General features: G+C 39.4%; 1 protein-coding gene across 4 annotated transcripts in view; it reads left to right on the top strand.

Moving 5' to 3' along the window:
- iqsec1a (IQ motif and Sec7 domain ArfGEF 1a) overlaps window positions 1-27,089 on the top strand; it is a 93,134-nt gene that overhangs the window by 42,087 nt on the left and 23,958 nt on the right. Inside the window, exon 1 of one of the 4 annotated variants that reach the window (XM_087782423.1) lies at window positions 4,273-4,841. The exons of 1 other annotated variant lie outside the window; for it this stretch is intronic. In XM_087782423.1, the coding sequence (XP_087638549.1) occupies window positions 4,405-4,841 (437 nt within the window). In that variant the 5' untranslated portion in view covers window positions 4,273-4,404. Of the gene's footprint in view, window positions 1-4,272; window positions 4,842-11,635; window positions 11,759-27,089 lie in introns of those variants that run through there. 2 more of the 4 variants (XM_087782419.1, XM_087782422.1) reach the window with 2 other exon arrangements.

Raw genomic sequence — 27,089 nt, 5'->3', positions numbered from 1 at the left:
TCTATGCATGCTCAGGGAGATAGGGGTGAGATATTGCTGGTGCGACGGGTGGAAAAACTCCAGTGAACGTGCAGATTACAGCATGACAGGAGGATTAGATTGTGGGAATGGAAAGGGCTATATTAAGCGGGACGGAGATCACAAGGTGCCGTGGATGAATCTTCCCTTTTCATTCTCCGTTATCTGAGTCTGGTTCACTTGTTTTCTCCTAAATTAATTATGACATTGACTTTAAAGTCTCGGCAAGATAAACTTCTTTGCTGCCCGGTCACATGGACGCTCACAGACTTTCTTTTCTTTCATGGAAGTGATAAAAATCTGATGAGTGAACCGCCTTGATCTGTTGGGACTTGTCTTCCTTAACTGATAGTTCACCCAAAATTCACTCATTTTCGACTCTCCCTCATGTTGGCGAAGGGTTGGGATTATTTTCAGAGTTGTCTATTCCTTTTTAGAGTTATAGACAAAAATGTACGTCCATTTTAATGCCAAATAAAAGCTTAAAATATACAGACTTATTTAACTTTTTCAGAACAATTTATCCTGTAGAAGCTTCAATACAAGATGAACGTTGCATACGAGCAGTATGGAGGTTTTTGGATGTTTTTAAGTTTGTCTTTTTTGGACGAAGATGAAGACAACAGTTGAGCATTGGTCGCTACATTAAAATTAACACTTTTGTCTATAACTCTAAAAATGAACAGATTACTCTGAAAATAATCCCAACGCTTATTGGTGAAGATTGAGGATGATTGCAATTTAAAGAAAATTTAAAGAAATATTTCACAGAAAGATTTGGTTAAAAGTCATATTTACCAGTTCAATCGCAATTTAAGTATATTTTATAATACAGTACGATATTAAAGCTGCAATAGGTAAAATATTTTTGTGTTTTTTGTGGCTGATTTTTCTTCCTGGTTACTTTTTCTTTTCTCAGTTACTCATGTGATAACACTGTCTGATGACCCTCTGCTGTGAAGCAGTTTGGTGGTCACATGGTCAATTTAGAAGTAACGTGAAAACTATTGTTAAAAAAGCTAATGCATTTTAATACTTGAGTGAAACAAAAAGTATTGTTACAGAAAATAAAAAATGATAACTATATTGAAATGGTATGTATTGCTGCTTTAATACGTATTCTATAATATAATATAATTTGATTTATGAACCAAAAAAAGTGTAAATATATACTGTATTACAAAGTAACCAGCTAATAGTGCAGGGTTCACGAGTTGTTTATCCAATACTTTCGTCCCTACTGAGTTGCGGGACAGAGACGGGTCATTGTACTCGAGTGCACTGCCAATATTTCGACTCTTGCCCCCCCTCAGTAGTCTCCACCATGTCTGCATTCTCCTTTTTACCAGCTTCGATCTCAGTCCTTCCTTTAAAAAATAGTTTTTTGGACCGTTTATTAAATATAACTCATTGAAAGAAATGAATCAAGGCTGTTTACTTAATATTAAGGTTTAAAGTTTACACAGAAATAGTGATTTTTACAATCTCTACTACCATCCATGCCAAACTCTTGGGTGACCAAACTCTTGGGTGGCGCTTCAGAAGTATTTGGTCAATAATCAAATTCTCATGCTGGATTTAACAGGGCAAACGTGGGTCTTGATAAGTCACAACTGCGGCAGAGAAAAACCGCCAGCGAAGGGTCACATTTGCAGGCGGCTCTTTGTTTGACCTGCATGTGAAACGCTCGTCTGTCTCTCTGCTCTTGATGTCTGCAGCCTTCGGGCCATAAAAGCTGCAGAAAACAGCTCCTGCTCCCCGTCGTGCCCTTTTTGCCAAAGATTTACAGAGACCGCTCGCCGTCGACGCAAACTGTACAAGAAACCGCAAAAAAATAGGTGAAAATAGACGAGAAATCTTATTTGAGAATCCACTTTATTTTAGGTCACATCTTTTTTAAAAGCCTCTTTATCACCTCCTGGGGGGGAACGTTTCCCCAACATCACGAGTGGAACTCAGCCAATTAGCTCCCCCTCGTGGAAGTGGTGAGACACTGCCACCTTGTGGTCACTAGCACCCGGTGCTTGACTAGCTTGAAGTGGGTTAGAGGAGATTGGGACCCTAGAGAAGGACAACCAGAGTATGGCATCAGACTGTTCGTCACACGAATTCGAAATTGCATTTAAACCACCTTAAAACAAAATAGAAATAAAAGCACTGTCATTATTATCATGTGTAATAATGACAGTGTAATTACAACAAGAGGGTGAAGTTCATCCACGACAAGGCAGAAGTGTCACAGTCACCTTTTGCAGGGACGCTCGATAAATCGACTGAACTGTGCTCGCTGGTTCGCCTGCAGCTAATCTGTCCCGGGGGGTACAGGGGGATGGACGTGGAGGACCATCAACCACCGGCGTCTCGGTCTATAGTATCGAGAGAAAAGCTCCGGTGTGTTGTGTGTCCACAGACTTCTCCCTGCTGGTTCCTGTTAAGGATGCTGTTACTTAGTGAAGGTGTCGACAGCATCCTGGGAGGAGGATCAGTGGAGTTGGCTGGTAAACAAGCTCCTGCCTCCTCCTCCCTGTCATCTATAAAAACGAGATAATTGTAGAGCATTCATGACAAGAGATGTGTTTATATGAAGATATTTATACGATAGTTTGACACTGTGAGTGAATACAGTTCAGTGAAATACTTTTAAAGATGCATTTGGGTGTCAACTGATTCCTGTGACTTGGAATCCCTTTCGGGACATCAGGGTGTTGTTATCGCCTCGAGAGGGTTCCATTTGACGCTCTTTTTGTTTGTAGTGTTGTCCTCTAGGACTGTGGATCACACTTTAAAAATGGAGACTTAATAATTTCCCAAAAAAAGGTCTGTTTATTTTTAAATATATTACCAATTTTCTACAATAATTGATATTTTAAATAAATATTTTTGAAACGTATTAAATTTGTTTTTCGTTATGGCCCCTCACAGCAAATGATGGGGCTGCCGGGGGATTTATCAATGATATAATCTCGGAAAAAGAGTGTGTGGTCTCTGGACTGTACATTGGCAACCCCATAAGTTCTAATGAGATACAGTATGTAGTGTTTGTGACTTCACAGTTCTGTTACTCGACCAGGATTCCGAAGCCACGGGCATCTTGGAAAAATGCAGTGTTTTGACTTTTGTGAAGAGGCGGGGTTTAGTCCCGGCTGGATTATGATTGGCCGACGGAGCCGTGCCCTTCTATCTCGAGGCTACCGCAGTTAATACTGTATGCGCTCACTTGTCAGTCAAGACAGCCCTCATATATTTAATTAATCTGACTATAATGAATAGTTAAAGAGTGACGCGTTAATTTTTCAATATTCAAATATTAATTCCTTGCACTTTTCAGAAACGTGTCACAAATATTTTCCACATTTTTACCGAGTTGAAGGAAGTTTGTTTTGGTTTCTGCGTCCTATAGCAGTTACCAAATAAAGATGTAAACACTACAGATGATCTTCCAGCCTTTTCAGTAGGGAGTGCCAAATATATATTTAAAAATCATGTATTTAATCCCCCCCAAAAATCAAAAATCTGCAAAACCACAGAAGGTGAACCGCGGTATGACTTCTGGTCTCTCTGCAGCCAGCCTCAAGTGGACACTTGATGAACTGCAGCTTCTCGCATTCGTTTGTCTTCACTTCACAAACAAACTGATGTTGCTCCTTGGATAAGGCCAGAGAAATATTTTTATTTGGAAAAGTATAGCGAGTGAGTAGTAGTAGTAGTTGAAAACTAAGCTCTGTTAATAATTAGATTAGGTACTTTTTCATTCATCACCATTAAAAATAATAATAATTGTATTATCTTTACTGCTATTTTGTCTGTTGTCTATGCATTATATTTTTAAAGCATGATGTTCAAACCTAAGTATGTAGGATTTAAAACTAAATAATTTAAATAAATCTATATCCAAAAATTGTGTAACAACAATGTTATATTCTTACTTACGTCGCCTTATTTTTAATTTTTTCTTATCTTTCTCCATTTTGTTACTTGTGATTGTATTTATTCATTTTATTTTAGCTCAAGAACTGTCACAACTGTCATCAAATCGACACGTGGACGTGGATGTTTTTCCGAACACCGTTCGTCCAAAACGACAGTTTCGCTTCCTCCTTCTCACCGTCAGTTAAACGCGCCGCATCTGTCGGCGAGGATGTTGTGAAGACGCTCGAGTGCAATTGATTGAAGGACGGAGAGTGTCGAGGGGAAGAGGAATGAGAAAAAGGAAAAAGATATGAGCAGAGGAGAAACAAAATGGGGAGGGTGGGGGGAAAAGAAAAGGCATTCTAATGAGCCCTACCTCTGACACATCCTCCTGTTTCTATGGAGACCAAGGAGCCAATCATGTGGCCTTCCTGAGGACTGTACTACCGAGGGGAGATAAGAGGGAGGCGAGCCCTGATGCTCCTCCATGTTGAGAAGCAGAACATAAATATCTCAAGATGCTCGTCTAGGTCGGTCCGCCAGGATGTTCTCGTCGAAGGGCTGAAGGGAACCATCGCTCCGGTGTCCCCCGAGCGCCCTCCTCCGGCGCCGTCCGAGACCCCGTCCTCCGCCCGCCTCTTTGGACGCTCCTCTCTTACATCACACGTTCCAAGCCTGCGTTTGAGACCCGGGGAGGGAGTCTTTAACGCCAGCGAGAGCCCGTGTGAGCGCACACACACACACACACACGCCATCACGTCCAGTCCAAGTCCAGTGCCACCGATCCAGCCCCCCAAAAAAAAGATGGACAAGCCGAGCGTGTGGCGCGCCGTGGTGAGCAGCACCGACCCCCGGCGCAACAGGGACCCCGGGTCCCGGCCGGGCTCCGCCATGGGTTACCGGCTGTACGACATGTGAGTAGCGTGTTGAAGATGAATGGGCGATTGTTGTTGATGGGTGTGTGTGGCGGTGGAAACCAGTGCTGAGTCACTAACCAGACCTTGTAGTGTCCTCTCGTGTTCCCTGAGCGACTAGTAAACAAGGTTCCTCCTCCGGCGGGGAGGGGCAGAAACAAAGCAGCAGTACTTGTTTGTATTTTTAAAATACTAGTTCCTGCATCCTTCATTCCGGGTCGTGGTAAAGGTCACGTGGGCTTTGTTGTGTCACCGTCTGGATCGAGAGCGACGTTATCTACAGTTCAGCATCTCATCTATCAGGTGATGACAACACAGGTCGAACACACTCCAGTCGCCGCGTCACGTCAGGATACGAGGGATCGGTCGCCTTCGTGCGAGACCTTCACGGGTGTCCAAGGAGTCCTTCACCGCTTCTAACTCCCCCCTGCCTGGTGTCCAGAACTCAGTCACGCATGAGTACGTCGGCTTCGAGCTGAATTCCTAGAGATGCGTTTGCGTATGGCTTCAGCTGCTGGTTATTGTCGTCGTCGTTGTTGTGTGTAGAAGCTGCAAGGTTAAGTTTTTGTAGGCGCTGGAGTGACTTTTCTGTAATTGTGTGTCGCTTCTTCACCTTTTCTCATTCATATCATCAGTCAAAATCATTGAAAGAACAGTTTTTTTCCCGTTTTGATTATAATATGTTGCCTTTTTTTTTTTTGACAATCTGTGAAAAGATTAAGATTATTTAATTCTTGTTTCTCTTCACATTTGTCCTTATCTTACACTGTTACACAACTTTAACCTGTAAAATGCTAATTCAAAGCAATACATAAGTGGATTAAAAACTGAATAGTAAATAAGAATTTGCTGTTCCAGTAAGAAATCTTTAGTTGTCCAAAAATTAATTTCTTCAGAAATAGTGTAATGAAGGCAGGATGTTATTGTTTAGAGAACAATTGATGTATTTAAAAAACAAACCACTGCTGCTTCTTGCCAAAAATAGTATTTAATAATTAAGACTTTTTGATGTATGGCAGATTAATTCATCATGATCTATAATTTATTGATTTAATCTATTGTTTAATCCCACTTTAAACTTTCTTTTTCATTTAAATTCATTGTTGTGGCTGATCAAAATATTGATATATTTATGAAAAAAGTCATTTATTCTGCTGTATATTGCTCTTAAGTTTTGTCTAAATCTCGAATTATTATAAAATAGTATAGTAGTACTGTATGTGAACATGTCGTAATACAATATAATAACTGATCAATGCTTTAAATTGGACTGGTAGTACTATAACTTTTAAACAAGAGGATGAGAAACATGGTGTTCCCTGTGTCACGTCCACATGTTCATCCTGTCAAACAAACCGAGAACTCTTTTAATTGGTAGTTCAGGAGCAGGATCTGCCTCTCCAGCCCTGTAAATGTCATTTCATCCGTACAGGCTTGTTTCGGTGTACGGGACCTTTCGAGGTTTTCGGTGTTTCAGGGCCTGAGAGAGAGGATCCCTTCCAGATCTGAGGGTGTTGTGAGATATGAAGGAGACGTGAGGTGACTTCAGATCATGTTGAGAGAGATTCTTTTCACACGTTCTAATTATACACCCGCTTTGTTTATACGTGCGCAGAGGAGTTAATGGATCGACCGGCGACTGCTTTAATGGAAAAAAAAAATCCCTTTTATAGTCACATAAGGTTGAATCATCTGGACTCACTGAGTGGATATTTACATTTACTGGAAATTATTGGACGCATTGGAACCAATTAGCTAGCTTGTTTTTGCAGATATTCAAGAGACGCCATGGCGGCTAAAAAAAAAGAAGAAAAAAGCGAGTGCGTCACTGCTGCTGCTGCTGACGAAACGCTCCTTCACTCCCGTGACGCCAGAGCGTGATCGGCCTGCAGACTCGGGGCAGCAGCTGTAGTGGCAAGACCCACATTTTTTTGTGCACGACTGTGCAGCGTCAGCTCGCTGAGGCGTCCCAGAGTCGAGAGTAAAGATGCGTGAGAAAAAAGGCTGGTGACAATTTGATTTCACGCCTGTTCCTGGAATGATGTCTCGAGCTGTTAAGTGTCGGTGAATTTTGCCGATCGCAGCAAAAACTGTCGTGACCGTCCATGTGACACGATGGAGAGAATCATGAAGACAATGGTGTTTAGTTTTCAAGCATCTGAAACGTCCATATTGAGCATCGACATAGATTTAAGTCAAACTTTTTGACGCTGCTTTTGATATAGTTAATAGTAAGACTCCTCTTTTCTGAATTAGGATGCTATTGCTAGCTCTAGCATCTGATTAGCTTATGCTAATCGGAGCTAGCTGGACAGCGTTGGCCGCACTTTTAATGCAACTTAAAAAAAGTTTTTTTCACCACATTTTATCTCTATTTGAAATATCATTGATAACAAAGCTGTTGGAATTAAAGTGTAAAGTTGTTTGAGCTAGCACTGCCGCTCTCTGCGCCACAAAGAGTTACAGAACCTGTTAAAAAATTGGAAATCCTAATCTAGGGTGTGAAATTTAGTTTCCACCAGTTTAGACCACTGTAGAGAAATAAAGAAATTACAGGGCCATAAAATAATAGAGAATTAAAAAAAATATAATGTAATTTTAAATTCTATTTTTTCCGTTTCAATCAATTCTTTTTAAAATTACAATATTAAGCAATTAACCATAAAATGCGATCAATATTCTCTCCGTAGAAATACTCACAAAAACAAAAACTAGTTAAATTTAGATAGAAAATTATCAACTTTTTACTGAGCTTTCATAAAAATCCCACACAATATAGTGTATATTTATAACTTCACTCTCTCTTTATGATGGCCGCACAAATGCAGCGAGATGGCCAGATTTTGACCCGGATTTTAACTAGATTTTCATTCGTAAAACCGGCAAAATGAATCTGTTCCTCATCCCGTAGTATAGATTTCTTTAAAATGTCGTAAAAGTTGTATTTTTAGAGTTATTTTGCCAACAGGAAGATAAAAAAAAAATCTCCTTGGCAGAGGTATTAATCAAGAATGCAAAAAACACCATATTCACACCATTTAAATGGTTCCAAAACATATGCTGATCATTGTTATGAAGTCAATTTTCTTGTATCTGTATTTAGCAAGCGAGGCAGCAGATGCTCTCTGCACCACCAACTTGACCGTGGCGCTTTTTGGTACTCGCCAAAATAGCTCCAGATTGGTTCTTGGCGACGGACTCCTCCGGCTCGGAGCCTGTCATTTGCATGTTAAAACGTCAGCAGATGGATATTTGGTAGCTGGCACGGCGACCGCAGCCTCTGCACTTGCAGCTGGAGCCGAGGCTTCTCCATTATCAAACCGTCGGGAGCCTCAGAAGCTCCACAGGCACAGCATCACAGTAAGTCAAAGTTTCCTCCGGGGAGTAGCTGCTTCTGAGGCATCCGTGGTCTTAAACAGACCATAATAATCCCTTTGCCTTTGCCAGTGGCGGCCATGAGAAGCGGAGAAGGGGAGTATCGGTAGAACATGATGTTCCCTAGAAAAGTGGCCTCGCTTCAAATCGGTCCTGCTCGCTGTAGTTTTTTAGAGAATGCTGCACACGTTCACCAGCCGTTCTCATGACGTCAGCAATTTTCTATTCATTATGTTGCCGTGAGTGTTGAATCTAATCCCATCGGGGATTCTTTGTTTGCTCTGGTTTCTCATCAAGAATTATGAATAGAATTCTAATAGAAAATAATGTTGCTAAAGAAGAAACAAATGCTATTGAATATTTGAAATAAATGGTGATCACTGGTGAATTGTACTGAAATATTTATTTTTTTGGTGCACAAACGGTTCAATCATAGCCATTGATTCATTCTCATGGCACACATTCACATTATGGATCTTTTAAAATGAGGTGTGTTTGAAAAAAACACGGTCAAACTTGAGGCTCTAGGGCCATTTCTGACAGGCAGCCAAACTTCTAGTGTAGATGCAAAAGAAACACATGTGAGGTTATCTCTTGCGCTGCTGCTGTGTAAACTGATCGTACTCGCCCTTCAGCGTCGACTCACATGTGAGGAAGCTTCTCCTCAACCTCTCCGCCTGTAATCCAATCATCCCGCCGACACCAGGAATTAGATTTTCCCTTTACAACAAACGAGATAAATCGGGAGAATTGAACACAAAGACAGATTTCAGGGGTTTTGGAGATCTATCAGGAATTTTTAAATCTGATTTCATGACTGATGGAAAAGTCTAGTATTACAGCAATAATATTGTGAGCGTTAAACCTGATTAAAAGGTTGGAAAGACATTTGTCTGGATGATGCATAAATCTTCCACCAGGGGGAGAACTTTTCTCAGACTTCCTGACAGCTTTTCCTTCTCAGCATACGTTCAGAATATCTGCCTAATATTATTGTTTTCTCCCTCTTTAACTAAACATTACACGGAGAGAACACCTTCTTGATGTGTTTGGATTTCCATAAAATACTGGTTTGTATTCGATGCCATGTGCAGTCTCTGTTTATGTAGCAGTGACCTGACAATCCAATGGAGGGATACGGGGTCACGGTGGAGACCCCTCGAGGCAGTGGGTCAGTGATTGACTGCTCCTGAATAGCTGCCGTGTGTTTGTGGTGCTAAATATTCAAACGTGTTGACGAGTCTTCCCTGGTAAGATGGATTTAACGGCTCATTTTTGTTGAATAACTTCCTGTTTTATGCTGGAGGACCTTTTTTTAGTGCTCTTGTGCCGTGGGTTAGTACCTTGTACTAAATGGCTCAAGGTTAAACGAGGACAAGTTATTTTTCATTATACATTTAACATGTCTTTAACATCTCATTACAGTTGAAAAAAAGAAACTATATTCTATTGGTTTCCCTATATGATGTTAGTTAAGTTGTGGTCAGGTTAAGAACATTCATTTTAAAATTTATTCTGAAAGAAACTTGCAGCCAGTGCAGAGTTTTAAGGATCGGGGAAATGTGAGTTCTCCTACTATAGCAGGTCAGAATTCTTGCTGCAGAGTTTTGTATTAACTGCAGGCGAGACAGCTGCTTCTTGTTTAGACATAATGTAAAGGAGTGTCATTTGCAATCTGTGATTTCCCTTGAAAAATCTTTGTCTTTTATTAGTGACATGTTACGGGGTGCTCACACACAGTATGCCAAAACAATAACCATTACTAGCTAAGCTAGCAAATATAGCATTCATTTGAGATGATCCTGTTAGTTACAAAGAGTCAAAATAAAAAACTTAAATAAACTCTTTCTATATTAATTGTACGTTACCGGGTGGTCAGGTAAGCTCAACACACTGTATCTTACCACCGAAAAGAGCAAATATTTATGTGGGAACTTCTCTTCGTGAAACTTAAATTGTTTGTCTTTGTAAAAGCCAGAAGGTCACAGGCATAAATCATGATTAGTATTGCAAAAAAAAAAAGCATTTGTACTATTGTATTATTAAAATAAATATTTTAAATAATTATGTTAGCTTTTATATTCACACTGACACTGAAACATGTAATTTACAGCGCCTTAATTTTTAACTATATTTTGACACTTATATATATTTTTTGAGCTCTAGACCTGTACCAAAGGCACCAAATATTGTAGAATGACCCATAAATCCTATATCTTTACCAAAACTAAATCAAATCCCAGAACTATCTTCACGTTTATTCGATTATTCAAGGTCGATATGACTCCCTCTTTAAAAGTAATCAGAGTTTGAACTCAAGATAAACCAACCTTGGATTCGCAGACACAAAAACTGAAGAGAGGGCGAGAGCTGGAGCTGCATGACCTCCAGAGTTAATCATAGAGTTGTTCACCTCCACTCATGTGTCCTCAAACACCTTCTCATGCACCAAGATTTCAGAGCCCAGGACACGAGACTAACCTCGAGGACATTTGACGAAGTATATGAATAATCTCTATTGACTTTTCCCTGTGTTTCTGTCTTGGAACAGGCGTGATGGTTTGTTTGACAGCGATGTGTTTGTTGGTCTGGGGTATGTGGTTGTTTTTGCTGAATATTGATGAGAGGCCTCTGGACGCCCCCTCGCTCAACAATGTTGGGACAGGGTGGCACTGAATCCCTCGGAGAAAGACCAGCACTGTCCTCCTCCAAGTGGTCCAGATTGAACAGGATCCTCATTCAGTAATAACCGGATCGTAACCTAAAGGGGGGTTAAAAAAAAAAGTAGGTCAGGAGTAAACCACAGAGGTGTTCACGTGTGGTTAGAAATGTATTTACGTGACGACGTGATCGGTTGAACGTTTGCAGCAGCCCCTCCCGACCGCGAGGAGCCGTCCAATCACGGGGGATCTCTCTGCAAGACTTCCATTTGAAGCTTCGCTCGTATGCGTTCTGTTGCCCGGCAACGGGAATCGGGCACATTTTTTTCTGGGAGGTCCTGAGCGGACGGTCGTGATGGGCTTCGCGAGGGGCTGATGGACGAGGAAGAAGCCCTGAGATGCTGCTGAGCTGAAAGTGGTTAGAAGAAAAGTTTGAGGAGGAGCCACCGTTCGGCGGGGGAAAAAAAAAAAGCCTTCCCTTCAGCCGGGGATGAGTTTGGAGGAATTCCGTCGCTGAAGATCTGCCCGTGGAAGCCGACTGACCTGGATAGAAGCTAAACAGCCACCAAATATAGAGCCTCCTGTTAATGCCTGGCGACAAGTTTGCAGTCCAATCCCAGCCTCTGGAGGGAAACTAGCCTGGATTTTTTTTTTTGGGGGGTTGACTGAGGAATCCAGGAGTGATGTGGTTCCTCTTGGCAGGTACCGGCGTACCGGCGGCGGTCCAGGTCCAGGAGTGGAATTAACTGACCGGAGACATGCGCCCTCGGTACGGAGGTTCTGTTCTGATCGCCTGAGCTGAAAGATGTGGAAGTTGAAATCCTTCTGCCTGGATTACTGGCACGTGCTCTGCTTGCACCCGCACAACAACTTTTATAAAAGGTACGTAGTAAAGGGGTGTAATTATCGCGCCGGTTGTCGCTCGTCGCTGTTTAGCGGATCGATGTTTGTTTTCCAAGCGGGCTTCGATGACTTCATTACGACTGACGAAGTGGCTGACGGGGGAGGTATTGATTTCTCGCCGAGCTTCGTCTTGTTTTATAGAAGCACCTGGGGATGGAAAGGGCTTCAATACCCAGTGGATCCACCCTCTGCGTTATCACCTTCTTCCTTACTATCATCTTCTGTTTCTGTTTTTTAATGTACTTCTGGTCCGGCCTGACATCTGTCTTCGCGCTACGAGGGTTTCTTTTTTTCCCTCAGCGACGAAAGGTCTCGCGGTTCAAAGGCATGTTAAGAAAGATCCACAGCAGACTCGTGCAGTGTGTCAATTGAAGACCCCACCCCCCCTCATGCTTCTGTAGAGACCCCTATAAAAAAAACATTTTTACTGCCAATCACGACATGATGAAGGAGCTTCAACTGCATCACGTGCGCTTTAAAAACACATGAAAGACTTGAGCAGCTGTGCTGTGTTTAGAAAATGATGACAAAGCCATCTTGAGCCGAGGTCCATGTTGTCGATGGGATTTAAACCAAATGAAATCTTCATGAATCCACCTGGAGACTCCATATTTTCCAGCATTTCCTTCCACCGAAGTCTCCTTCCCAGTTGGATTGGAACTTGGAGTCTGGGCAAGGAAAACTGAATTTGGTATTTTGGTATTTTTAGAACAAGAAAAAGGATTTTTCTTTCCTCTTTTCATTTGAAGTGAATAGTTTAATCGCTCAAGATAAACTAGCAGTAGCTGTGGTAAAATAATCGCCACACAAACTCGAAAATATAGTTCTGAGGTGTCCAAGCTTTTTCAAGAAGGGCCACATTTGATTCGGTGAAAACAAGTGACGGCCAAGCACTTATATCGTCCATTTGACAAGTAGTAAAAACATTTTAGTTTAGTGTTAGCATTGGAATTAGCATTGACACATAGCTTCACTTTGTGGTGTTTTTCCGTTAAATTTTTGTCATAAAAAGCTTGTTTGACACAAAAAAAAACATATTTTTACAAATTAATATATTTTACATTCTCTAATAAATAATACATACATGGGCAGAATGAAACCTGCCGCACTTGACTTTTACCTTAAATGTTTACATTTTAGTTCTTGTAATTAATACCGTTTTATTTTGAGATTAATTTTTTTTTCACAATTATTTTGTATTGTTTCCCTTTTTCTTCTTCATTCACAAAGTGCTCAAGATAAAGATCATCATCTCAGACTTAAGATACTTAATATACAGTATATATAGTATATTTATTTAAACATTTTTATTGCACTTAATCACTGTTTTTAGTTGTGTTTTTTGTGTCCTTGAATTCTATGTAAGGCAACCTTGAGTGCAGGAAAAAGGCACCTTGAAATATCATGAATTATTATTATTATTAATATTAATGGTAACACTTGAAAAAAATCATATTCTTTCAGGCATGGCAACATTTGCAGCTCTTCCGTCAGTCATGGGTTTGAATAACAAACCCCTTAATGGTTAAGAATGTTCAGTTTCAACACAGTTTAATATTGAATCTTAATTCAAGATCTCTACTTAAATAGATCTTAACCGAGGAAGACAGAAAGCTGCTGCCGCCGCCCTCAAACATTCGCTTCCTATTGGCTGTCGGGGTGTAAATATGCAGTCACATGATCCAGACATTAGTATTCTGATAGTAAGACGTGTGAATGATCCATCAATAATAAATCAGCAGCATGGCGGGTATGATTCAAGAATTCCTGCCCGGAGAGATGCAACTTAACCGCAACAGCCGTGTTGCGCGTGTCTCTTTAGCTCTGAGATGAGATTTCATAAATGCAGCGTGCAGATGGTTTCCAGCATGTTAAGTAGCTGGTTCTGTTGACTTCCTCGTGGCACATTTGCTCTTTGAAGTGCGACTCGCCAGCGGTTCAGTTTCAGATTGAGTCAGTGCAAAAGCTTATTATTTTTTTAGATTTATAATTCAATTTAAGATTTTATTACACACGATGAACAAAAGATGGTGTTGCGCTCTCTCACCACAACACAAACGATAATAAATATTGAAATAAACAAAACAAGAACTTACTTTTACAGCTTCATTGGAAAAAAGGAGTGTAATTTAAATGGAATAAATGAACAATAAGAAAATGGAGTTGGCAGGATGAAGTCGTAAGAACATGCCCAACATACAGAAGGTAAAACCTAAAAAAGCATATTGTAATTAAATACTGTATAGATTTAAGGTAAATAACCATTGACTTAAATTACCAACTAATGAGTTTTTGTGCATTTGTTTACCTAATTATACTTAAAAAATAATGTTATAGTTTAAACTATTAGAAGATAAACATGTTTATTATGTTCTTTTTCCAGTATTTCAATTTTAAAAAAATGTAATCCTTGTGTTACCTCAGGGACAAGGTGACCTAAATACACATATTTGTGTGTATCTCTGGGTCAAGGTGAACGACCTCAGCCACTATGTATTTATGGCAACATTTGTTTTCAGGTCTCTGGGTCACCTCGACCCTGAGATAACTCAAGGGTTGAACTAAAAAAAAAATGGACATACTTTAATAAACGGGTTAACAAAAAATGCATTTGTTTTCAGGCCTCTCGGGTCATCTTGACCCTGAGTTTACACAAAAAAATTCTAATTTAATTTATTTATTTCTTATTCAAGTTACATTCCTGGTAGCAGTTTTCAATGTCAATAAATGATCAGTTATTTTCATGATATGCAATACATTTACTAGATCAATATTGCATTACATTTTTAAAAATGTATTATGAGACGAAACAACATCTTGGTCCGTCTTTAAATTTTAAAACTTCATTTTTTTCCCAAAGGTTTTAAGACCATTCAGTTTCATAAACAACTCTGTTTGCTTAAGCTCTTACTGAGTTAAACTATCAAGTTCTCACAGGATGAATGCTCCAGCAGCACTACCATTTTTCCACTATACTTTTCAGTCTTTAGTATTCACTCATTTTAGTCTGTCTTTTGACTTCCTTCCTTTTAAAAATAATCCACCACTGGGACGGAATATCTGCGAGGGAGATAATATTGAAACCATATGAATGACCACTGGTCATATTGGTCTCTCAAAATGATGACTCAGGCACTTTTTTTTTAAGCCACTTGTTTCCCTCGTGATGAACTTAATTCCACACTGGAATATTCCGGTCAGTGGGTGTAACTCTGTGACTCTACTGTATCTCCAGGACTTGTTTTTAAATCTCAAAAAAACAGCCTCTCCCTGCTGCTGAGGTTCACCCTCCCTCCTGCAGCCTCTTAATATTGACATGTTTGGGACCCTTCCCAAAAATATTTACACCTTTATATATAGTTTTAAACTCATTTGATGTCATAAGAACATGGAGATGATGTGTAGCAAGTTGTGCTCCTGGTGAAGAATGGCGAGAAATATTTAAAAGAAAGAAGAACAAAAGAAAAGGGGGAGTCTTCCAAGAGGAGAGAGAGGGTTGTGGGTGGGGAGCTTTTGTTAAGACTTCTTCTGCTATATGAACCAGGCCTTTACCTTACTTGGTCATCGTGCCGTTCTCCAGGAGACGCTGCCCGACATGATCCCGGGACGAGCTGAGAGTCGCACATGCAGCGAAATAGAGAATTTGTCTGTGGCTTCTTTTGTGGAAAGTGAGAGACCAGAGCTGTAATTTTGCGGCCGACGAGGGGAGTGAGCAGCAGACGCTCTTTTCTTTTTTGGCTTTATTTTTTCCAGCAGATTTTGTGTCCTTTTTACGAAAAAACCCGTTTTGACACTTCCTTCCTCTGCACCGTTGCACATGTCTGATGCCTCTGGTGATGTCACCGCCGTATGGGATGCAATGTGGAAGTACTGTATAACCAGCCGAACGATAAGGTAGGACACCGTCAGTGACCTGGTATTTATGACGACATGGATGATGAAGTTTTGTGGTTTCCTCTGACAAATGCAAGACATCTGGATTTTTAAAGGTCTCAGGAAGTGTGTTTTGGAATCCAGGTTTAATCTGAAGAATCCTCTGGATGATTTGGTCTTTAAATTTTAGATTAAAAATAATGGAAGATGTCTCTGATTTACGTTTTTGTGTTACTATTTTTGTTTGTCGGTGTTGACGCCCCCGGTCATGATGGATCTCTTTTGTGTACGTCTCGAACAAGAGAGGGTTTTAGTTGAACTCTTTTGGCCAAGTCTGAAGTTAATTGCTTTACATGTCCAAATGGATTATGGCTGGCTCGTCCAGTTCCTTCACAATGCTTGGTTGTGGTACACTGGACTTCCAAGATGTTGACTCCAGAGAGACATTATAGTGTGACAAAAATCATCTACTGTACTCTTCTAAACCGACATTAAAGAGTGTCTTTCTTGAGGCGACGATGTCTGGTTCTGTCCACACCTCCCTTCCTTTTCCTCCAATATCCGATTCCAAAAAAGCCTGAACATTTTCTTCTCTCTGGTCCGTTTTCGTAATTCCAACATAAACCACACTGTGGTTATTTTTTTACATTTCTGTGCCGCAGCTGCCGCTGTGGTTTTTGAATCTCTTACGCACGTATTTCGGCATTCTTGGTTTTCACGACTTAATTTTAAAACATGTTCGTAACCTCAACAAAAAAAAAAGCGGGGAACTTATGCACTTAAACCAGCAACATCTGCTGAAACCACATGATGCGGCGACGCATCAAGAGCATGAAATGTTCATGAATTATCTAATACATATTGTAATGGGTCGCCTGACAATAAAAGAATATAGTGATAAAATAACCCAATATATTATTTAGCAGTGTTAAAATTTAACTTGTGTTGGTCAAAACACCACTATTTACCATTATGACACTTTTAATCGAAAATAAATACATATATATTTAAGAATTGCATTGTATTCTTAACTCCCTCTCACGGTATAACTCTTAGTAGTAGTAGTACTTTTGACTACCCAACTGGTCACCACATGACCCAGAAACGTCTTTAAGTGAGTGGATTGGAGCAGCTGTTGCATTTATTTCTGGGATGGCAGAAGTACTGAGGGCACTGGTGAACCATCGTTTTCCAAGCAAATGCCAACTTTGGCAGTGAGGCTGGAGACGCTTCTCTTTCATGACAGCTCACGCTGTTGTAATTACAATATTCAGGTGGAGCCAGAAACGATTTTCAACTCTTCGTAGTGCGGCTTTCTTCACTGTTTTTTACCCTTTAAGGGTCACCAACCTTTTCACAGCTGGGGGATACTTACCATTAGGTCCCTACACACTTCTGATATAACCTAATTTTAACTGTGTTGTTACACCAACGTGGTGTCTTTCAAGTGTATTATTGTTTCCCTCTTTATTTTAATAATCTCTTTTTGTTTCATTATTATATTATTTTTTTATATTCTGTAATGCCACAAAATATTTAGACCGGCAATAAAACATTTCTGAATCTGATTTCATGCCCACAATAGATGTTTTACTTGGAAGCATAAATGTTTTCAAACGTCTGCTTTAATGGTGTTTGATTTAAACGCGTATATTGGTATATTTTACTGTATCAAAAAGAGTTTACAACTGTACTCTTTGGAACCTCTAGTGTGTACAGTTGTAGAAATGCGAAGATCTCCTTCAGTTGAACCGTTTCCACCTCAGAATTGTCATAATATTTGCTCTTTACTTCCTGCTCTTAAAGAATATTGATCATTCGAGGCAACGTTGATGCGTTTTTGGGGGATGCATCTTTAGGCCCGTGACCTTTGGTGGCGGGGTCAGGCCTGCAGACCCTTTCATTCTCGGTTTCATTGGTTGAGCTTTGAGTTAGCCTTTCTGAAAACACGGGTCATGTTGCAATGACACCATGGAAACCATCGGGGTCCACCCGATCCGTCTCAACAAAATAATTTATTCATTGCCGTGGATCCGTTTGTTTCGCGACCGCCTCGTCATCCCGAGTGATCGAGAGGAGCTTCCACCGTCCGGAGAACATCGTGCTCGTCAGATCTTCATCGGTAAACTGTGTTGTGTTGAGTTGAGCGTGATGTGGTTTCTCTGAGCTGAGTTGTCGGTCCCCTGCGTCAGTCCGCCCGGTTAGGAGGAAGTGCATGTCATGGAAAAGCGGACCAAAAGTTCCACTGTGGTGAGCGAAGAAATGCTTTACTGGGTGGAAAAGCTTAGACATGTCTGGGATGGAAGGCGTTTTCTGGTCAGTGGACGGCAGAAAAATCATCTTTTTTTTTTAAAGCTTGTAATGTCCGTGATCAATCTAGAGTAGACTTCACTTATGGTTTCTTCATCCAGGAAAGATTCCCCTTGTGGTTGACTCGCTCTTGTTTTATTTACCTTATTTTTTAAGTATTCTGGCAGAAAATGGGGTGTTTCACCCCGCGGCTATTTCTACTGGTCGACTTCCTAAATGAGATATGTTATGCTATTTGTTCGTCTAATTACTTTCCTTGGCAGAGTTTCTCCCCGGTTGGCTTTCCTCAGAGCACTTCTCCGTGTTCTCTCGCTCCTGATCGATAGTCCAGAGTAAATAATTGAGGACAAAAGTGTTGTGCGGGAATAAGTTTTGTCTTTAAAAGAGCATTTCAATCAGACAAATGGCGCTTAAACTGAATTATCAGTTGGATCATCTGCTTGTGTCGTCGTAATATAGTGTGTTTTTCTACAGACGGGTTGAAATTTGAGGCGACAAGCGAGTGAATGGAATCCATTTTATGTCCCAGGACCTAAGGCGAGGCATTGAACTCCAGAGATGGCTTAGTGTGCCGTTAAATCAGACACCGTCCTATTAAAAAAAGAAGAAGAAGCCTGCAGCCGCTTTAGAAAACAGAAGTATTTGTCAGGGAAAAAGCCAGAATAAAGTAGTCGCCATAGTTCATTACAACAGTGAGCTGAAAAAAAGAACAGTCAACTTTTGAATCATTAGAAGTTGATTTGGAAGAAAATAAAAGTCCTTTTGCAGGCATACAATTAGAAAATAAAAATTGATTTAAGAACTTTAATAACAATGTTGTTATTAGTTCAGAAAAAAGAGGTGTGTATTTGCAAGAATCTGGCCAGGCGATGTGTATCGTGATACAGGAGGCAATGATACAATATATTGCGATAGTGTAGGAACACGGATATATTTGTCGAGTACTTGACTCTAGTTTTGCAGTATTTACGAAGTCGTAACTGCTTTCGTTTGGTTCAAAAATAAACAAAATATGTCCGAACATCAGCTTAAAAAAGCTGCTGGGGATCGACTGTATCCTCTCGTCCACAGTCATCTCGCAGGATCTCATTGTTCCCATAGCTAGGGAAGACACCGCCATCTAGTCGCCAGGGAGTTAAACGTAACACATAAATAAACAAACCCTGTAAATTTTTGCATGTTAATTTTCAACTTGTAAAACTGGTATTTAATTGGCGTTTAAAGCAAGATTTGTTCCCGAATCTAAGTTTGACACAAACTTTTAATCCTATAATCCTAGAATGAATGTTTGTTTTCCCTAAAAAAAGTCAATTTTTCACAAGGACGTTGACACCACCGTTTTTTCAGCTTCAGCTAAAAAGGAAACACAAACACACTAATGACTTTTCTTTTTCTCGATTTCCCCTCACATCAAAAGGCGGCGTTAGCTGTGACTTTTAGAAAAACGCTCATTATCACGGGGCGGGTCGATTTGTTTATTCTATGGCTGCAGACCGGCGCCCTCTGGGAGAGAGAGACTCGCTCTCATGTTCAGGGAAGCGACTGTCGGCTGGAAAAAAAAACATACATGCCTCGCAACATTGTTTACCTTGTCGAACACATCACCCCTTTACACCGTGTTGTGACTCCACCTTTGATGATAGATTCCTTCGCATCCCATGATGGTCCCGCCAGCAGAATAATGAGGGTATGTGCTGCATTAACTTATGTAATAGAGAGGGAGGTGGGGTGGGTGGGGGGGGAGAAAAGTGATGAGCTCATGCTGCTGCACTGCAGCTCTATGTACACACTCTTGTTCTATAGCGTGTGTGAATCCCTTTGGCACGTGCTGTTGTTTGGCTGAATAATTCACATTTATGGCTCAGGCGGCTTAATCCCGAAAGCGCTGTCATTGAGGATTTCTCTCCGTGAATGGGAAGATTTTAATCGACGTCACGACTCTCGTCTCGATGTGAGGCGGCGGCACGTGAGCAGGTTGCATGACCTTCATTCGGAAAATACAGCAGCGACATCTTATCGGGAGAACCTGCTGGAGGATAACAGTAATGCAAGCATTGTTACATTATGACTCTCCTCCATACCCCTATAGAGAAAATTAACATGTATTATTTGTGTCTTGTGACCTTAATTTGACAACACATGCTTGAATAATATGCAAAAATAAAAACTGAACAAAGAAAACGACTAAAAACTCATGAATAAAACACATTATTTTCTGAATATATTATAAGTATAAGTGTAAGAGCTATAAAAGGTTGCACGTTTTATGTGTGTTGTTTTGGGGAAAAACAAGTTTATTTCTGAAGAAAACTGGGAATACTGTACTTCCTAAAGTGATCTAATGAAATGTGTCTACAGTAAATTCTCCACAGAATAATGTGAGGCATTTAATCTGCAAGACACGGCTTTATTAACTGGTTTATTTTGACATCTCCATGTGTTACTGCTGTTCTATTTTTTTAGGTCTTATGTCTGGTAGTTTCCTTGACAACCGGTAATAGGATTGTGCGCGTGCATATCATCTTAATACATTCTCATGTATGGCGATGCCTCGCGTCAGTTCATTCATGCCAACACTCCATTCATGCCGTCGGTTAATTCAGCTATTTTTTATTTAAACCAGGAGTTTATAGATCAGTTTAGTGATTTGTGGAAGTGATAGAAAGATACTTTCAATACTGCGGCTGCTAGATTGTTTGATGCAAAACCAATTGTATTTAATTTAAAAAAAGGTTTACTTTTTTAAAACCAAGAAATAAGAAACTTATTTTTTATTAAAGTCTGCATCACCAACTGGGGTGCATCACCAGTGTCGTGGGCTGTAGCACCATCTGTCGGTGGAACGAGTGTAGTGTCACTGTGAATAAATAAGACCAGGGGAAATGAGAGTCACTTTTAGTGAAGTGTGTTTTTATTTTTCTCGCTTTCTCCCTGTGAGTCAGGAGGGTGAAGCAAGCGAGGCAGATGGTAGTTTGTCTCGACCCACACAGTCTGCCGCAGTCTGTCGACCTGGCTTCTCCCCAAAAATGATGCATGTTTGGTTTAACTGATCGTCCTGTTTGTGGTTTGATTCGGTTTTATTCAAGTCATACAGGGTTGCACTGGAAATACAAAAACTCCAAAATTAATAGATTTACTCTGATGCTAACAAGCTATAACTTTTATTATAAAAACCATATTGATGCTCCTTTTTTCTTTCTTTTTTTTACCATTATTATTATTGTTATTATTATTATTATTATTAAATATTATTAATATTATTAAATTACATCATCATTTTTTCTACTTCTTTCTTAGCTTGGGTCATTTTTAGAAGAAATTTACTACCTCGTAAAAAATGATATCTTCTTTAATTAATAATATTTTAAATATTGTAAATCATCAATTAAATTAAAATAAAATAAAAAAAAACGTATTAATAAAGTTATTTTAAATTGAGGCCATTTTTATAACATTAACCATTATTGTTTTGAAATAAATGTATGCGTTATTTAGCAAATAGAGTTCATCTTGATAACTGGGATGAAAATATATAAAACTACTTTGACGGGCACAAAGAGAAACACAATGTTTCGCTGACAATAGAGTCGCAGGTCGCCGATAGAGACGTCTTTTTATTCCAGAAGTCGAGTCGCAAGAGAGAACAAAGGCTGACCTTGCAAAGCTTGACACGCATATCAGAGTCAAGCCGACCCGGATGTTAATGAAAAACAAACGACTCGCGGAAGACTGAGATGGAGGGAACAGCTGGAGAAGAGTGATACTGTACACGCGTGAATGGAGGGAGAGGAGGGGTGGGCTCGTCGGTGGAGGTCACTTGAGTGGAAAGGATGGAATGTGGTGGTGGTGGTGGTGGTGGGGCGGGGGGGGGTGGTTCTCTTTTCATTGACGTCCAGCACAATGTGCTGATCACTGCGGAGCTAAACCAGTCAGATGTTGGGTCTTCCTTTCCAGTAACCGCGGTCACCTCTGCCTCAGGCTCCACCGCCGCAGTCGTGCATCAGATCAGGTTCCACATGACCTGAAGGCGCATGCGAAGGTAGGCGGTTCTGACCCGATTGTGCTCCCCCTGTTTCTGTAGTGGAGATGACTTTGGAACTGAACATACCAGCTGATAAATTGACTAATTATATTGTTAATGATGGTTGTTTTTGTTTTAAGAACTTTAATATCAATGTTCTATGTTGTTATAAGTTCAGAAATAGAGGTGTGTATTCACTAGAGACGAGCCAGATGTGCGTATCATGATACAAGGGCACGATATATTGCGATAGTGTAGTAACAAGGATATATTTGTTTGAGTACTTGACACTGGTGTTGCAGTATTTACAGACCACATAACTCTTGACAAAGTTGCAACGGCTTTCATTTGTTTTAAAACCCAAAATATTTCCAAACATCAGCTGCTGGAGTCGACTGTATCCTCTTGTCCTCAGTCACCGCCAGGATCTCATCTCATCTCACGACACAAAAATAAACAAACGATTATTTGATATTTTTTAAAACAAGTCTGATTATTTTTTATTTTATTGAACTTTAAACCATCGAATAACTATGGTAAAAAAAAAAAAAATTCACTGCCTTCGAATATAAAAACAGTATCATAAAAGAAAATATTGCAATATTTCCCTGTATTGATGTTTTCAAATACCCCTGGTGAGGAAATATTTTAGCTGACGCACATATTATCTTTTGACTTGTTATTTTAATTTGACATATTTTTTAAAGCATCTGAATGAAAGTGTAGATATTGCTAGCTTGCTAACTAGCTAACCTGAAACTTTTTGTGACTTTTTGCCTTTTTAAAACATAGTAAAACATGCCCTGATCTGTCCAAAAAGGTGGCATCTTCCCCTGGCTCTGCTAATAGCCTCATTTGCACTCCCGCTGTTGCACAATAACTCCCATAATGCACTGCATCATTACATTACGATAAGATTAACTGAGTTGACCCTGTTATCCAGCAAGATTCTAACAAAGTTACAAACTGTAAGAAAGCTTAACTAAGTAATAGTTATTTCATCTAAAGTTATCCACACTTGTAATTACCTTGTAACAACATTCTAATGACAGAACTTCTCTAAAATATGGCAGGCAAACCGGCGTCCTGTGCCAAACAAACACTTCCTGCATTCCCCAGCGCTGTGTACAATGTAACCTCCAGCAGGAGCTCCGACCACTGCAGAGACGGCGATTGTTTCACGAGGGACCTTCGCTCGCTCCATCTGGTCCGGGTCTCATTAGACCATCATTAGAGCCGATTAGACGCGTGGAGCGTGAGATGGCTTCTCCTTCATCTGAACGTGAGAACGTTTGTGAGAGGACAGGGACGCCTTTGTGGGCCAGAGGACGCTCGGAAGGTTGTTTACTTAAACCTCCCACTGTCTCTATAGGAACATATGTTTGTTAGAAGTGGAGCTCCAATGTCGGGTGACGATGGAGAGGAGGTCCAGTCCTCGCTAGTAAAAAAAAATCTCAAAGACCAGAAGCCAGAACTAGAGTATTTTTAAAAAAAAGGAACATCTCATCCTGCTGTCGTGGTTTATGTGACGGAACTGCTGACTCGTCAAGTTCTTTTGAAAGACCCCCTGACCATCTGCTGTTTACTGGTAATCTTGGAGTTTTTGTTGGCGTTCCTCACAGGTTTAAAGTGGCATGGATACGGTTTAGCACCTCCAGTTGTGATGCTTATGACAGTGATATGAACTACTATTGACAGGAAGCTGATTTAGGTGGACAGTTTTCATCGTCAAGACTTGAACAAAATTTTGTTTGTTTGCCAAAATGTAATAAAATTGACATCTTTAAGCATTGAAGGTTGCAGTACATAACAGGATTGAGAAGCCGGAGTGCTTATTTTCGCCGTTTATTCCACATATATAACTATAAATGATAAAGATTTTGCTTGTGCGTATCTTGAGATTGTTGTTAGGGTTTTGTTTAGATGAACCAACCCCTCCCCGGTCTCAATACGTGCTGGTGGTAAACGGGGACAACACCCTTACAACTTGGTGCCGTGACCCTTGGCGTGGATTGGTGGTTTGAGGGGCCTATTCCGAGACGAATTCTGAGATGATTGTTCTCCAGACAACCAGGGGCCCCACTATACCTTACCAAGTTGTTAGGGTTTTTGATCCGATGAACCCCTCCCCATTCTCCAGTTTTAGTCAACTCATATGCTAAAATGTTAACTCGTAGCATTCATTTTTGCACAAATTTGCTGCTCTATCTTTGAAAAAATATATATATATATAATATCCATATAACTTTCGCTTCTATTTGTCAACCCTTGTGAGTTTTGTCAGGTTGACAATCCGGGATCGATGTGGGTGGGTCGGGCAGGACTCCCTGGTGCAGAGAGCGTGTCCACCCAGAGCGCCGAAGAGAAGCGCTAATAGGTAAACGAAGGTTTGTGATCGATGAGGCCGCGGACAATGAGAGCGAGCTTCAGTGAGCACAAATGAAACCTGCACTGATACAAACACACTCAGCAGGATGTTTTATGTTTATAGATTTGCGGTCAATACTTTGCTCTCCGACTGCTCTGGGATCAGATCTGTGTTGATCCATGTTTAGGAATCATTTGTCTTCTCCAAATGAAGCTAAACAACACTCACTTAACAAGGCTTTGCTAACATGCTAAAAAACAACAACTATAGATACAACAATTAAAACGAGAAGAAAACAAAATAAAAAAGGAAATATATTTATAAATATAAATTTCTCTGAATGAAGTAAGAGGTTAATAACTCAAATTAAACTTAATAATTTTTAAAATGTATTATTTAAACATTATAAATGTTTATATTTCTGATCTTTTTTTACTCTTATTATTCTTAAATGTGCGAAAAAACTAAAATAATTAACTAAATATATTTATCAAAATTAATTACTAAAAATCAAGTAGGAGTTTAAAAACCTTAAATTAAACTTGATAAAGTTCATTATATTGAATATTTAAATATAATAAATGTTTATATTTCAGATTTCTTTTTTCCTCTTATTCTTCAATGTATCAATATTAATTTCCCAACATTAAGTAGGTGGTAAATAATTTAATTAAACTTAATATTTCATAAATCATTTTTATTTTTATTTATTTTTTTTAAAAGGTGACTTTTAAGGACTTTTGGAAACCAATAAATCAGATTATACTACAGAGCCCCTGGGTTCCTATAAAATATTAACTATAGAAATGAAAAAATAGCAATAATATTATTTCATTAACTAAGTTTTCTTTTACTGTTTATTATATCCTTTTCAGATTTTTTTTTGTATATAACCTTTTTACATTATTTTACGCTTTAAATCACTTTTTAAATTGAATGCATTATATCCCATTTGTGATAGTATTAATGAATAATATGTATCAACCTGGTTTCCTAATAATATAATAAATGATTTATGATATGTAATAAATTACATTAAATTATTTACTCTACATTTAAAAAAACAAAACATGTTTTCGGAATAATTGAAGGAAAATAAATCTTAAAATGCATCACAATTTTGAAAATAAAAACGATGCAATTAATTCAAAAATATGATTTAGATTTCCCTGTTATTTTCAATTCAGTATCTTTGAATAAAAAAACCTAGTGAAACTCAGCCAAAAGATTAAGTCGTAGCAGAAAAAAAGGTTTTCGGTGAATATTTATTGACTTTTTGTGTTGAAAAGCGACTTGAGGATAATATGATAATCCTCTGCTCGGGTAATAAACCTCCACATGCTCCAGTTGTTGTACGTAAGAGCCTTAAAGTGACTGAAACCATCGACACTGCACTTTGGTGACCCCTCCTCAAAGCTTCTTCTCACAATAAAGAATGGATTCTGCTTATTATTCCGCCTGAACCTGTGTTGTAATATAAGATCTGCTGACTCGCAGCCTGCAGGTCTTGTGGAAATCTGGTATGAATGGAACTTGCACACTCAGGATATCTTGTTCCACCGAAAATATGTCGACGAGAATCCTTTTCTCAGCGCTCCGGTGACCTGTGAGGAAACAAAACGTCTCTTCCTCTCGACAGGGAAAAAAAGCGAATCTTATCTCACTTCTTGTTGGAGCAAACACAGTTTTGCTAAAGCACTCAAGTCTTTATCAAAAGTCACAGTTTGCGTCGCGGTTCAACACAGGCGACATCAATAATGCATTTTCTAATTTGGCTTCCGTCTAAACGGGCCCGTCGACTGTGGCGTTCAATTAATATTTAAATACAATTAATCCGGTGTTCGATTCAGCTGCACGACTTCTGTTCGGTTGAAACTAAGCCTGGATATATTGATGGAAGACGCAGCAGTTTTAATACTTTCATGCAAACTCCTTCTTCATCAAAGTCTGAGGGACTTAAAGGTAGTTTTTACAGTTGAAACAAGTTATTTCTTGCTATTTTTAAATAACCTTTTTTTGTTTTAGCTTCCATATTTTTGGTTTGTGGACTTAACTTATATTTATATGTTTAATATTGATAATGTTATATGATCTAATGATTTTAATCCTCACTAAGTGTTGTTTTTATTAATTTTGGTTGAGTTTGTCTTGTCTTGTGTCGTGAAATATTGATGATAAAATGGGATTTTTTTCAGTGAGTAGGTCTGATGGAAAAATATTGACTTTGATAAAGTTGTTGTAACGTCACATTGAAAAAAAGCATTTATGTTTGAGTTTGTTGAACTTTTTAAAAGTTGTTTTTAAATTAATTGACGCAATTAAAGTATGTTTGTGAACTGTACCTTTCCAGGGTGTCCCCTGAGATAAGTTGAAAAAAGGGTTTAAATGAGAAATTATCAAATGAAAAAAAAATGACATGACTGTGGTTTTTAATCACATCAAATGCGTTCAAATGTTGAAAAAAAGCGTTTATGTTTGAGTTTGTTGAAGTTTTTAAATTAATTGAACTCAATTAAATTATTTTTGTGAACTGTATCTTTCTAGAGTGTCCCCTGAGATAAGATGAAAAAAAATAAGGGTTTAACGTGAAATTATCAGACGATAAAAAATGACATAACTGTGGTTTTAAATCACATCAAATGCCTCAAATGTTCCTCGACGTTCTGGCGTGACGGAGCAAACATGAGAAGCCTCTGCCAGAGCAAACAATGACTTGTGCCAGTGTAGTCGGGCGAGCC

The sequence above is a fragment of the Callionymus lyra genome, chromosome 19 (assembly GCF_982586985.1).
Source record: "Callionymus lyra chromosome 19, fCalLyr1.hap1.1, whole genome shotgun sequence".
NCBI classification, from domain to species: domain Eukaryota; kingdom Metazoa; phylum Chordata; class Actinopteri; order Syngnathiformes; family Callionymidae; genus Callionymus; species Callionymus lyra.
The sequence above is the reverse complement of the archived record's forward strand: the minus strand, read 5'-3'. Positions and strand labels throughout refer to the sequence as shown.